The sequence below is a fragment of the Harpia harpyja genome, chromosome 5, assembly GCF_026419915.1.
Source record: "Harpia harpyja isolate bHarHar1 chromosome 5, bHarHar1 primary haplotype, whole genome shotgun sequence".
Taxonomy (NCBI): Eukaryota; Metazoa; Chordata; class Aves; order Accipitriformes; family Accipitridae; genus Harpia; species Harpia harpyja.
This window is the reverse complement of record NC_068944.1, coordinates 66,505,676-66,519,581: the sequence shown is the minus strand read 5'-3', so window position 1 is coordinate 66,519,581 and position 13,906 is coordinate 66,505,676. Positions and strand designations below refer to the sequence as shown.

Here is a 13,906-nt window from a genome sequence, read left to right as displayed (position 1 = left end):
CAGGAAGCAAGGTAAATTAGCTGGGGCGGGTAGCCCCAGTAGCGTGTTATCTGGAACTGACAGTGATACCTGTATAGCTCTGGCTTGTGTCATGCAGCTGTATCTCTGTTCTGCTGAGATTCTTCTTTCGGGAATGTTCAGGGTTGTTAAGTTTCTCATTGGATCTGTATTTGCAGTTGCATCATCACTGTGTGTTTCCTGGGATGCAGATTTTATCTCAGGAATTTTAGATGCCACAGAGTGAATCACAAGTATGAAATGGAAGTGGGGATTACTTTGATGGCCACAGCACTATTAAACACTTCCAGAAAAAGTATTAAACATTTTCAGAAAAAGCCAGAGACATCCTTTTACATGATTTCTTCCTTCTGTTTGATGTACTGGCTTCTAGTTTTACAGAAGTACAAAGGAGGAGAGTAACATTGCATGACTTTATTCATAGAGATTAAACATTTTTAGTACTATTTATAGAGTTTCTGACTTTTATCTTAAGGAACAAAAGGAAGCCGGTGAGATTCTAACTTTGCTGTCGGTATGACAGCTTGAAGTTGGTGAAAGCCCAGCTGCTGCGGGGTTGGCAGGCGGTCGTGTGGGATTTCATCCATAAGAGGGCAGTAGCTTGCAGTCTGTCTCAGGTTGTGAAAAGGTTGGGAGGAGAAACTTCTCTCCTTGCCTCCCTTGGTCCCACACCCCCCCAGGAGGAGATCCGGAGTGTTGGTGCTGTTGCAAGGTGAGCACTGAACGCAGAGTTGGCGTTGAGATTTCCGCTGCTAGTCAGAGAGTAAAAATCCCCCTGTACAAGCATAGCCAGAATCTGGGTGGGGTTGTGCAGCTGTGAAGCTTGGGCTCTCAGCTCTCCATGTTTATTGCAGAATGCAACAGGCAGGCAACTGGATCGTGACTTGGAAACTTCTCCTGGATGGCGTGTGGTTCATGTGTCAAGGGCTTTTCTTGTAAAGATCTGTTATTAATGTCAAATTTGATGTTTTCTCTGCAAATTATTTTCTTGTTTCCCATCTTCTTTCTTACTCTGTTTGCAGGTTATGGGGCAGGATCTTATACCAGAAAAGCTAAAAGAGGAGTTTCAGGGTGAGGTAAAATGCATAGGCCCTTCAGCACTGTCATCATTGGTAACTGCATCAGCCACAGAATTTGAAATCAAATGGTTCGGTAATCTCCAAGATGATTTATGTCACTTTGATAGACAATTCTATTCAGATACAGGTCTCCCACCTTCGGTAACTTAAAGGTTTTGTTGTATTTATTCTCATATCTCCAAATAATTATGGAATGATATATGCAATAAAGTTAATATTACATTTTTTAAGAATTATTATTGTATATCTTTTAAGAATATATGTATAAATCTCTGCATTTAAACTCTTAACATCTCATCTTCTTCTTTGTTCACTGATTTGTTTGTATTTAAAGTAGTAAGGAATCCGATATAAAATCGAGCTTTCACTTCAGCTTTCAGAGGTAGCTTTCCATCATAAACCTCACCATGCTGTGATTGGAGCACCTGTGATTTTTTGAGGTCTGCAATGCCAGTGGGGTGGAAGGCTTCCTTTATGATGTCCAGTTTGAAAGTTTCTTGGTGTCAAATTCTATGTTGTTGCATTTAGACCCATGGAATTAGCCATTTTCTTAATTAATTTTTTAAATATTTCTTGATTAAGTGACATTATAGTGGTTTATTGTTCAGAGATGGATAGCTAGGAATCTTAAATATATTTATGCTGAGAAATTGTCAATGAGAATAATTCCATATGTTTTAGGAAAAAAAATCTAAGTGGCAAGTGTTGAACCTAGAACCGGAAGGAGGTTTTCTTTCTTCAAAGCTAAGAGTTTTTAGGAGGCGTAGAACTAGCTATAGTCTTGTCTTCAATGTGCTTAGATGAGGGAGGAGAAAAACTGTCAACGTTGTTTATATGCACTGAAGAGTGTTTAGTCAGATCATACCCTTTGTAAAACCCTGCAAGGAAGAAGATCTTTGGTGTGAAAACTGGCAGTGTTGTTTCTGCATCATACAGCTCCTTATGTTATGCTTTCAGTTGATAATGACACCACTTTGCTTTACTTTCTGAAGCATCAGTGCTATGTGTTTGGGGCTTCTACAGAAAAAGGCAGAGATTATCTTGTAGTTTCTTTTGCTTGAAATAATTTACATTTGAGGCAAACAAGGTGTGTTCTTCCCCCATCTTCTCTTAAACTGAGACATAAATTCTTCATAGCATTTTGTAAAAGTGTTCTTTAATGGATATAGTTTAAAACCAGGAATCTCTTAGATGTAATTTGCTGTGACTTTTCTTCATGTTTTCCTGTGTTTTCTTCCTGAAGTAGTAAAGAGTGCTGAAACTTTAAATAACTCACAATTGAATGGTAATTCACCACATGTGAACGCACTTTGTATCTGCTACTTTTAGGTGAATTTTAAAGCTTTAAGATACTGGTTAGGGAACCTGTGACTAACCCTTGGTATGGTATAGCCCTCTGCCAAGTTGGCTGTGAAACCTCTCCGGAAAAATGGAATATCGCCTTCAGCCATGTCAAATTATCTTTGATAGTTTGGTGACTTAATGCGATTAAACCACATCCTGGTCAGCTCGTTACGAAAGATGATGACTTGGCAAGTATACTTGGGTAAGCATTAACGCACTCATAATGTATTACAGAATATTTGGTTTAGTCATGCGTGTGCTTTGCTAGGTGGAAATTTTTGTGTGCGTGTGTAGAGCACTATATTTGGATGGCAGTGGAGCCTGCCTGAAGGGCTGGAGATGCTTTTAAGACTAACTGGTGTCATAAGTTTTCAGTAGAGCCTGTCCATAACGTGCTGTAAATTAATTACAATGTTGGCATCAACAGTAGAATGTCTTACAGCACAGACGTAGCAAACATGGAAAGCTTAATGCCAAATATGTCAGCAGTATGTCTCCCGGTTTCCTCTTAAACTTAAGGTCATGAGTACCCACATAAAAAGGCTATAATTTGTTTTGCCACAGCTCTCGAGTAGGTTCAGTAGTTAGGACACCAGAAAACAGCTTTTGTGGAACCAGGTCTGTATAGATATTTAATGGGAACTTGCCAAATGATTTGGCTCCACAATTTAGAAGGTGGAAATAGCATTGGAGCTGTTTTAGCAGCAAATTAAATACTTGCCAAATGTCATTTTGTGACTGAGATGTCCGAAATACACAGTGGCTAGCCAGGGTGATTTGGAAACATTTGGTGTGTGTGCAGATTGTTTGACTTGAGGTTGTCTCTTAGACTGGGAACATAACGGTTAACTCCCTACTGGCTCCAGGAGTGGAAGGCAAGTGGCAGTTCTTAAGAACAGGCAGTATTTTTCTCAAACATAACAATAAAGCAAAAATGTTGTTTTCTTTGCAGTAGTTAAAACCAACATGAATGTTGTTCTGAATGTGTTGCATAGTTACAGTTCCAAATAACCAGTGTTTATTGCACTGGGGCTATGAAATATTCCTTTGTCCCACTTGTGCCTGGCTATCTCTCATCTCAGCTACTTCAATTCCTCCTTTTTTGGCCTGCTCCTCACTTTTTTAGCATGCCACTTCTAACTCTAGTTTTCTGTTTTGGATCATATCTCATGAGGGGCTTTGCATTTCCATCTTGCATTTGAATGCTTCATCGTTGCTTCTATGTTCTGCATAATTCTACATCTGCCTGTAATAGATTTCTTCATGTTTTGGCTCTTATGATATTATTATTGGTATTAGTACATGCACTGGTATTCCACGCTGAGTTAAATAGCAAATTTTAGTGTTGCAAACTGCAAGTGAGATTCCGTTAATGGTTACTGAGGTTTGATTTTGTTATTTTAGCTCTTGGCTTGTGTTACAGACGCTTCGGGAAGGACCCTCTGACCCTGGTTCTGATGCTTCTGAAATGATTGCTGTGTACAAACACAATCTAGTTGTGTGTCTTGATATTGAGTGTTTGAACAGTGCTGGTTTTGAGGTGAGGGAACATGTTAGTGCTGTAACTAGTGACATTAACACAGTTTTCTCCATCACAGAATCATAGAAGCGTTTGGGTTGGAAGGGACCTTCAAATATCATCTAGTCCAACCCCCCTGCCATGGGCAGGGACACCTTCCACTAGGCCAGGTTGCTCAAAGCCCCATCCAACCTGGCACTTCCAGGGATGGGGCATCCACAGCCTCTCTGGGCAACCTGTTCCAGTGTCTCACCACCCTCATCGTAAAAAGTTGCTTCCTTATGTCCAGTCTAAATCTACTCTCTTTCAGTTTAAAACCATTGCCACTTCTCCTGTCACTCCCCCTCCTCAGCATAACAGGGAAAGAGAAAATAAGATGAAAAAAAAAAAAAGGACCTGTGGGTCAAGATAAAGGCAGTTTAATAAAGAAAAAGGAAAGGCTGTGTATGGAAGCAATGGAAAACAAAAGAAATTATTCTCTACTTCCCATCTGCAGGCAATGTTATTGTAAAAATGAGTATGGGAATAGTCTTAAGATCACTCTTAAGGAATCAAGAGTTATAACATGGGGTCCTGCTCATGCTCCCAGCTGAGAGGGACCTTTACTGCTGGCAATAACAAAAGAGTTTTAGCTAGTGCCTACTTCTCCTGCCCTCTTTCCGGTACCTGCACACAAACTAGAAGAAAAATGCAAGCAAATCCATTTTGGTAACAATTTGGCGACCCAGGTGGGACTCTGCAGGTTCCCGACCTGTTGAGTGTGGTGGTGGCATACGACACAGCCAGTGCTGGGTGAGTTCCCTGATTGTCCTTGTGGGATCCGCATTCCCTGGGGAGGAACTAAAACTGGGGGCAGCATCAGTCATGCGGGGGTTCAATAGATAAGGTAAAACAGGGTTCGCCGCTGGCAGAAATTCTGGGAAACCGGAAGAAAATTGACGGTCCTTTAGGACTCAGTGAAGCTTGAACTGTAGTTCTCTGTTGGGATGAGTGGCCAGCTGGAACTCGGGACGGGACACCCCCTGAGCCCTGGCCCCTGGGAGGTTCATTTGATGTGAGTAAGGTGACCTTCCTGCCTCATATGCGATACGCGATAAGGCGGAATTGCCTTATATGGTAAATCCATGCTGACTACTTCCCATCGCCGCCTTGTCCTTCACAGGACAACTTGGAAGTTGTTTCCAGGATCTGTTGCTCCATCACTTCCCCAGGGACAGAGGTGCAGCTGGCAGGCCTAGCAAGGGTCATGGAAGGGGGCTGCATGGGACTGTGGTGTGCAATGGTCCAGGAAGGAGGAAAGCCCGGGTGCTCTTTATTTTCTAGGAGGAGCAACAGGGGCAGACCAGGGCATGTTCTTTTTTTGAAAAAAAAGCAGGCTGTTGAAGAAGCATTCAGTGAAATGCTCCCGAGGACCACAAGCACAGGGGATGTCCTGGAGCATGTGCCCCTCTGGGTGCTTTCTGTGTGAGCAGCAATTGCACATGAGGTGTGCTCCATTAGCAGTCGTACAGCCGGGCATCAGGCTTCGCACTCAGAAGTGCCTTAATGGGGAACGCTCGCAGGACACCAGCAGAAGCACCTCAGCCAGAAGACCTGCAGGGCCGGTTTGGGCTGGGGAAGGGATGCGGGGACACTCTGGAAAGCCCTGGCCAAGCCCAGCCTATTCATTCAGCTTACTGCCAGAGTGCGAACGCAGGGGCAGCAGTGGGTTCGAGGTGCCCTGCAAACATCCTTTCCTGGCACGTGAGTGATGCCTGTGCAGAGGGTCCCTTGGGCAGTGCCACTTTGTTTGGCTTCGCTCTCTGCTCCCCACGGTGAGGACATGCACAGCAACCAGCCCTGACAGGAGGGTCCCCATCACTGCCAACAGCAGTGGTGCTCTGACATGGCAGAGTTGCCCTCCAGAAGGCCCCAGGGGCCTCTGCTGGGCTCTGCAGGGGCCCGTGTGGGGCCCTAATGACCCTCCAGAGTGCCTCGGGGCCTTATTTGGGCTTTGCTGGTGCCCGTTGGAGGCCTCTGCTGCCCTCCAGAGATCCCTCCATTCTACAAAACTCTAAAAGTCTAAAAAAAATCACTTTTAAGTACCAATTCACTTCTGCAGATATTCTGGAGGTTGGTATAGGCTATGTTTATTTATGCATTTCAGCCCCTACCACCCACATCTAGATCCTCTTCATCTTCCTCCAGAATAGGCGAGAGACCAAAAATATAATGATGAGGATCATTCCAGTTCTCGCTTTCTAGGTTGTCATCTGAATAGTCCTCAGCAAAATTAGAGGGGATGAATCCTCTTGTGCCATCTGCCAGCTCTCCCACAGATCAACCGTCTTCATCCACCTGTCCAAAGACATAAACAGATTGTCCAGTAGTTTGAGGAAGCTCTAGTTCAGGCTGCTCACTGGGACCATCAAAAGGAGGGTACTGTATCGAGCTATGAATGCTCAAAGCTTTCCTGGTCGTTGTCCCAGAGCCTGCAGGATGACGGACTGTTTATCTGCTACCGGTGCTTCTGTCTCACTTGCAGGACCCAGGAGTGTCCTCTGCCCAAGCTGACTGAGGGGCTCTGAACCCAATTCTCTGGTTCACTTGCCGGGGCTCGAAACAGTTGCCTGGCTTCTCCGTGGTCCCTTTTTATTTCTCACTGAGCGCTTTCTGCCATGTCTCTCACAGCTTTCAGTTTGGTCTCTGCGGCTTCCAATCAGGTTTGAAGACAGCTGATGGCTTGGATGGCAGAATTTCACTCCTCTGCCACTCGTGTCAGTTGCCCCCTCAGGTCAGCATTTTCAGCTTGAACCTTTTCTGCCCAGCACGTCTGCCCATGGAGGCAAGAATTTTCTTCAGCCAGTCTGGTGTTTTCTTCCGTCATCTCCAGAAGCTGCACCTCTAACTCCTCGCACCTGAGCAGCTGAGGCTGCTCACCTAATGTGAGCCCTCATCGCTTGCAGCCAGTTGAGCCCGGAGCTCCTCAGCCGCCTGTGGCCAGGCTTCGTTCTGCTGGTCCTGTGCCACCAGAGCTCCGGCATGCTCTCTTCTGTCTCCAGCCCTCTGCTGAGGAAACGATTTCACGGCCGGTTCCTCAGCGGAGCTTTGGATGGGCAGCAGCACCGGAGTACTTAGCAGGTGCCTGATGGTCTCCTGCAGATGCCTGCATCTTTCTTTCAGCTGCTCGGTGAGGGCAGCTAGCTGAGCATATTTTTGCTGGAGCCTCTCTGCCTCCTTGCATGCTTCTGGAGAGCTTCTCTTTCTCAGGATGTGGTTCTCCATCTCAAGGGCACCGCGTTGCCTCTCCAGGTCTTGCAGGGCCTGCTGCCAGCGGGCGTTCTGCTCCAGCAGCCGCTGCAGGCGCTGCCAGGAAGCACCGAGTCTTCCCCCGCAGGCTCTGGCACCTGGAGCGGAGCATCTGCCACAGCCCGGCGTGTCGTCTGCTGCCCAGCGCTGTGGCTTTCGGGGGGTCTCTCTCTGGTAGTGCCGGCCGGAAAGACCGAGGCTCGATCTGGTGGCTGGCCGGCTCCCGCCAGCACTCCTCCTTCCACGCAGGGTGGCCGGGGGCCCACGCCAGGCCCCGGCGGGGCGAGGGGCAGCTGCGTGCCGCAGGCCCCCAGCCCGCACCATCCCGCCTCATGGCTGAAGGCTCGGGGAGGCAGGGGGGGACAGGACAGGCCGTCGGCCGCCGAATGCTGCTGCCAACAGTCACCACCAGCCGCCTTCCCTGGGTCTGCGAGGGGCGGCAAACCCCTGACCCCGCGCCGGCCGCTGCCTGCCTTCACCGCGCGGGAGCAGAGACGGCGTCTGCCGTGGGCCGGGTGCGGCCTTATTATAGTGTATCGTATACACCATATTATAGTGTATTATACACACAGTGGAGAGGTGGGCTGAGTGGGCACCTGGCAGCCAGCCAAGGCCAACCCACCGCAAAGGCCATACACGTTTTTATCGCAACTTTGCCGCTTTCAGACCTTTTGGTCTGCTTTCTTCTAGCAGCAAACCCACTTGTACAGGCGGGGTTACTGTCAGTCAAATCCTACTGCACATGTCTTGGAAGACATCTTTACTTTTTAGGTTTTAGGTCGCACCTCTCCTTTGTGCACGGGGGGGCCAGGACAGACCATGTAAGGCTCTATTGGGTCTGGCTGGGATGGAGTTAACTTTCCCCACAGCAGCCCCCATAGTGCTGAAGGGTCTCTTGCCTACCCCAGTGAAAACCAGCAGCTTCCAGCACTGTCCTGGGGCTTGGCCTGTGCCTGCTGAGCCAGTTCAGTACTCTCAGAGCCCTGTCGTTAGGGCAGGGACCCAAACCACCTCTGAGAACGCCTTGGCTGAGACGGGGATGCAGACTACATCTGAGGACATGACAGTAGAGACAGAGACCCAAACTGCATCTGAGGACACCATGGCGGCGATAGGGACCCAACTAACAACTACAGTAGTGGAAAAGAAACAGTGGACAAGGAGGTCAACGGGTCCATATCATCGATTAGCAAGGGAAGAGGAGGAGGAGGAAGGTTTTGATCAAGAAGCTGGTCCTTCAGCAAAGAAATGGGAGGCAGGAGTGAGAGAAATCAGGCAGGAGGTGGAAACCACCTGGCCCCTGACCGCGTCGTCAGAACTTGGAGAGATGCGGAAAGATGACAGCCGCCAGCCAGGTGAGCGGATTGCTGCCTCACTGCTCTGATGCTGGGATAGCAGGGCCAACAGTCAGCAACTGGAAGGTAAGGAAGCCCAACAGTGCCTCCAACGGGCCCCAGCAAAGCCCAGATAAGGCCCAGGGGCGCTCTGGAGGGTAATTAGGGGCCTTTGTAGGGAGTGTCCCCAGAGCTGGACACAGTACTGCGGGTGGGGTCTTGCCAGAGCAGAGCAGAGGGGCAGAATCACCTCCCTCGACCTGCTGGCCACGCTGCTTTTGATGCAGCCCAGGATACGGTTGGCTTGCTGGGCTGCGAGCGCACAGTGCCAGCTCATGTCCAGCTTTTCATCCACCAGTACCCCCAATCCTTCTCCGCAGGGCTGCTCGCAATCCCTTCATCCCCCAGCCTGTATTGATACTGGGGGTTGCCCTGACCCAGGTGCAGGACCTTGCACTTGCCCTTGTTGAACCTCATGAGGTTCACATGGACCTCCAGCCTGTCCAGGTCCCCCTGGATGGCATCCCATCCCTCAAGTGAATCAACTGCACCACTCAGCTTGGTGTCATCCGCAAACTTGCTGAGGGTGTACTGTATGGTAGCAGTGCTTATTTGAGCCCTTCTCTTGCAGCAGGTAGATGAGGTATGTCAGCATCCTGCCGTGACCTCCTGACAGGTAGTTTCTGCAGCTGCCTGTATCCACATGTTCCCCTCATCACGGAGTGATCAAGCTTGTGGGGGCCTGTTAGGAGTTTTGGTGTAACTCATTGCTGAAATGGTAAACTCTGATTGTTTTCCATCAAAACTGAAATTCCATTCATTTGATGTTCAAGTTCAGCTGTCATTTGAACTAGTACAAACTGTGTCCCTGATCCAGGGGTGAAATCAGCTCATCTTAACTCACAGTACTCCTTCTGGGTTATTAGCTTGTCCCTTACCGACTTCTCATTAGCTGTGTTCTCCAAAACTTCTGTAGGCAAACTATCTTGCCCCACAGAGATGAGAAGAGCTCCTTCATGGATTTCATGGGTCATGGCCTGAGGAAATGAAGGCTTCAGAGGTAGTGGTCTACAAACTTCTCCCCAGAGCCCCCCCCCCGTGCCACATGCAGTTGGGCCACAACAGGATCAGGGAACTGAATCAAATTTAGAAGAAAAATCTTAATTAGGCTGGGGGGACATGTATGTTTAATTCTGTTCCTGTTGATTTCAGAAGAAACAAAATGTGTTTCCTCTTCACCTGGGCTCTGACTGTATGGAACTCATTTAGCTTTTGGAAGAGAAGAGTCTTAAGGTGCACAAATCAAGAGAATATGAAGAAACAAAATGATTCTCAAAAGGATTTTAATGAAAGTCTTCTCTTTTATTTGAATGGTTGCCATATTTAGATAATTAAGTAGAATTGTCATAGGAATGAAAATCATCTTTCCCTTCTTCCCAAGGAATCCGAAAAATGTCGCTATGTACAGAATTTACAATTATATGCAACAGTTTATTGTTATTCTGGACTCCAAAATTTGGGATCGCAGGTAAAAACGGCCACACCAAAGCTAGAGCAGGATGTGTCCATCCTGTACCTTTCACAATGTTCTGTAAACTTTACCAGTATACTTTCAAAATGATAGCTCTTCCAAGGATGAGAAGCTTTCCTCACCTGAGATCTTGCTACTGTATACAATTTTCATAATCCACAGCCTAAATAATTAAATTGGATTCCTTTTAGAGCAGGTGAGAAGTCAGGCAAAATGGGCCAGATGAGCAGATGTGTTTAGATTTCTGTTTTCTGTTGGTGTCAGATGAAAGATGATATAAAGCAGGTGTAAAAAAATAATGATAAATCAGTAGATGTTAGGCATCTAGTAACTTTGGGATTTGGATGGAAATCCTTCATTTCATGAATTTTCTTGGTAATTTTTGCCTTTCACTTACAGAAGTTTCCTTTGTTTTCATGAATTATTTGGCAGAAAGTCTTTCTGTTTTGGTTCAAGCTGCTGAACCTCCATAACTTCCTCTCTAACTGTATTCGACAGCCACTACAGACACCGAGTTTCTCTTTAAAAATTAGAAACCTTGAAGAACTCTGAAATACTTCTGAAATACAGCATCATTATCTCTAACTTAACATTCAATCAAATGTCCACTGAGAGAATTTCTAAGATCCACGTGCTATTAAATGAATTGGAACTCAGTCCTGGTGTGTTACTAGTAGGACTTTGCTTCTGTACTCAGCTTAATTTTCCAGTCTGAATCTACACGGCTGCTCTGCAGTAAGGAAAATTGCTCTGAGCTGGTGGGATCGGAGGTTTGTAACAAAGTGTGCTGGAATGCACCCTTGTTGCTAATGAGTGGAAGTGAGCATACGGTGGCTGCAAGATGTCCTCCGTAACCTGAATTGTCGGTCTTGGTCCACGTCATGGTTAGCAGGTCCCTTCCGAGAAACCTTGGGAACAGACGTCCTTGCTGTGCACCTCAAACAGACAGCTCCGAGACAGTGCAGTGGTAGAAACTGTGCTTCCCCGTCAGTCCTAAAGGAGTCCTCCTAAATCACGATTAAGGTGCGATAACAGCATGAAGGTAGACTGCTGCTGCCAGCATCGCCTCGGTTTGGCACATAAATAGCAGCTTTCAGTCCCCTTATGCAAGTGCATAAAATGCATAGTAATAAACTGTGACTTACCCCACTTTCAGGTGCCTGGCCATATGAAAAACAGTTAGCCACCTAAATCTACTGCTACACAAATATGCTACCAAGGGCAGGTGATAGGCAGCAGCAGTGTTGCACTGTGAGCAGCATTATTTAGATGCGTTCTTCCTGGGATCATGATGCACCCAAGGTTTACATGTTAGCAGGCTTGGCTTTTTAATTAGGGAAATGAAGCATCCATAAGCAGCAAAACAAAACAAGAGGCTTGAAATCATCCTCATTTTGTATTATACAGAATTTCTATATTCATCAGTACACAAGCGATTGCTAAACAGGTCCTCACTACATTTACTTGCAATTCAAAACAAGGTGGTGGTTATGCAAACAGGTTAGCTTTGTGGAGGCATCTCCAGGGTGAGCTTAACCCTGTCCTGTTTGGTTCCTCTTGTCTAAGTCTTATAGGTCTGTAAATGTTCATGTTGTTGTACAGAACTGCGGAGTTATCGGCCACGTAGTGCGGCTGATAGTAGTTAGCCTGGATGGCCTTCTGTGGTGGTGGGGCTGTGAATGAGACATAGCTGTGGAAGGAATTAACTCTATGGAGAGGTGACTGGGGGGTGAAGTTGCTGCTGAATATGAGAGTTCTTGGGGTTTGCTTGGTCTGGTGGGTGCTGCCAGCTGAGAGGCTGCTGAAGGGATCAGAAAGAGTGTTAGCACTTTCCTCGTTGCTGTAGGGAAGGCTGCGCTGGGGCGCCCAGCTCTTCCTGAACAGGAAGGGCATGGTACGTGGTGGAGACTTTGGTCCCCTCACTGGCTTGGACAGTGCGTAAAGGTGTCGGAACTCTTCATCAAACAGCTCCACAACTTGACCCGTGAACTTGGAGAGGAGGTTGCGGTGAACCTGGCCGCATAACCATGTGAAGCTGGAAGGAGAGACAAGGTGAGGGTTAGCATTAACATCAGCTATTAGGAACTGGAGATCCCTGCAGGGGTGGTGCGAAAGGCAAATGTGTTTTACTGCTGAAGTTCCTTGTCTAAACACAGGAGGAAGATGGTGTCGCAGTTGAATTTCAGGTCAGTTCACATCAGTGCTCTTTGACTTGGATCAAGCTTTATTATTGCAGCTGCCTCTAAAACCTTCAAGAAACCTTGTAAAGTTATACAACCTCCTAAAGGAAGCAGTGATCCAGATCCACTGCAGGACTAAATGTCAGATACAATACCCAAGGTTTGGGCATCTGTTCCATGGAAAGGAGTTTAGACCCCTCTTTTGGGTACCTCTCTTTCACGCACAATGCTTAAATTCAGGTCTTACCACATCTTGTCTGCACACACATAAATTGTACCTTCCCTGCAGAATGCTGTGCCAGTTGGTAACTCTCACTTACTCAAAACTGACATTAGAAAGACTAGCGAAAAATAACCATCCTTTGTTTTTATTTTGCCACACTTTTCCTGCATTGGTCCAGAGAAACACATAAAAAGCCAACCTGTCACATCCCACTCCCACTAAATAAACTGCCACACCTGACAAATGCTTATTTTCTTCATTACAGAGAAAATGAAATTATAAATATTTCCTACAGCCTTTCCAAAAATAAAAATACCACTTTGCTATAAAGTAAGGGAGAAACACTGCAATAGTTTTCATTCTGGTAGTCCAGAGACACAGCTTAGGATACCCCATAGTTCATAAATGATTTTTCTTTTGTGTGCTTCCCTAATCCACTCAGCAAACATAAATTTGTGCTCTTTTACAGAACCACAAGCCATCTTGATTGTGCTGTGCAGCCTGCCTTGTCTGAGCAGCAGCAGCAGCATCAATAAAATGAGCATAGTTGAGAGAATGAAATGTAATTACTCCCTGAGCTGACCAGGGCTCGAGCTGTGCAGCAGAGGATACAGAGCAGCGTTGGACTTGAACCTGAGGTTGTTCTGTGTTGGCAAAACTCTGCCACGGTTATTCCTGCGTGACTTTATTAGCTACGCTGGATGTGCACAAGGATTGCTGAGAGCCAGATTTGGCTGTAGGTGTGTGCACTTTAAATCTTGTTCTTGTCATGTTTTGACAAAACTCCTGTGAAACTCAGTGGGACTGACAGCCTGAGCTGATGCTAAGGGAATAAAGACAGACAATTTGCATCTGCCTGTTTGGAGCATTCTTAAAGAGGGTTGGGTTTGGGGCATAGAGTGGTTTTATACTGTTGCTTCAGGTGCAAGGGGAGGAGTGAAGAAATCACTAGTTCAATGCCACCAGGCAACCCTACAATATATACTGTACATTTTATGATTGGACATGAAAATATACAGTAAGTTACTAGAATACAGGCACTTCTCATCTACTTTGTTCAAATCATTCTAAATACAGACAAAACCTTGGGAGCCAAGGTAAACAGCACAGCAAGCTAATTCCCTGCTGTGTGGGTAGCATCTGCTGTGCTAGCTCAACATTGCCTTTATTCACTAAGAAGCACTCTCTAAACCTTTGCATGTCCTTCATCTAACTGTTAAGGAGATAATAAGCCAGGAACAAACACAAAACCATGCAATTAGTCTGGGATATCTATGCTGAAAGTTACAAACTCATGAAAGGGCTGAGGTGTGGAGTGTCAGGTTTATACTTTATGTGCTAGAGATATATCTAGTTTATAATAGAAAATTTAGAGAGAAAAAAATCAATT

General features: G+C 46.3%; 2 protein-coding genes across 4 annotated transcripts in view; one reads left to right on the top strand and one right to left on the bottom strand.

Moving 5' to 3' along the window:
- C5H8orf76 (chromosome 5 C8orf76 homolog) overlaps positions 1–13,367 on the top strand; it is a 27,955-nt gene extending 14,588 nt beyond the window's left edge. For all 3 annotated transcript variants that reach the window (XM_052787225.1, XM_052787224.1, XM_052787222.1), the window contains one exon: positions 1,041–13,367. In XM_052787225.1, coding sequence (XP_052643185.1) covers positions 1,041–1,247 — 207 coding nt within the window. In that variant the 3' untranslated portion in view covers positions 1,248–13,367. The remainder of the gene's footprint in view (positions 1–1,040) is intronic.
- Positions 11,602–13,906, bottom strand: part of FAM83A (family with sequence similarity 83 member A) — an 11,315-nt gene continuing 9,010 nt past the window's right edge. Inside the window, exon 5 of the mRNA XM_052787221.1 lies at positions 11,602–12,148. Within this exon, the coding sequence (XP_052643181.1) occupies positions 11,602–12,148 (547 nt within the window). The remainder of the gene's footprint in view (positions 12,149–13,906) is intronic.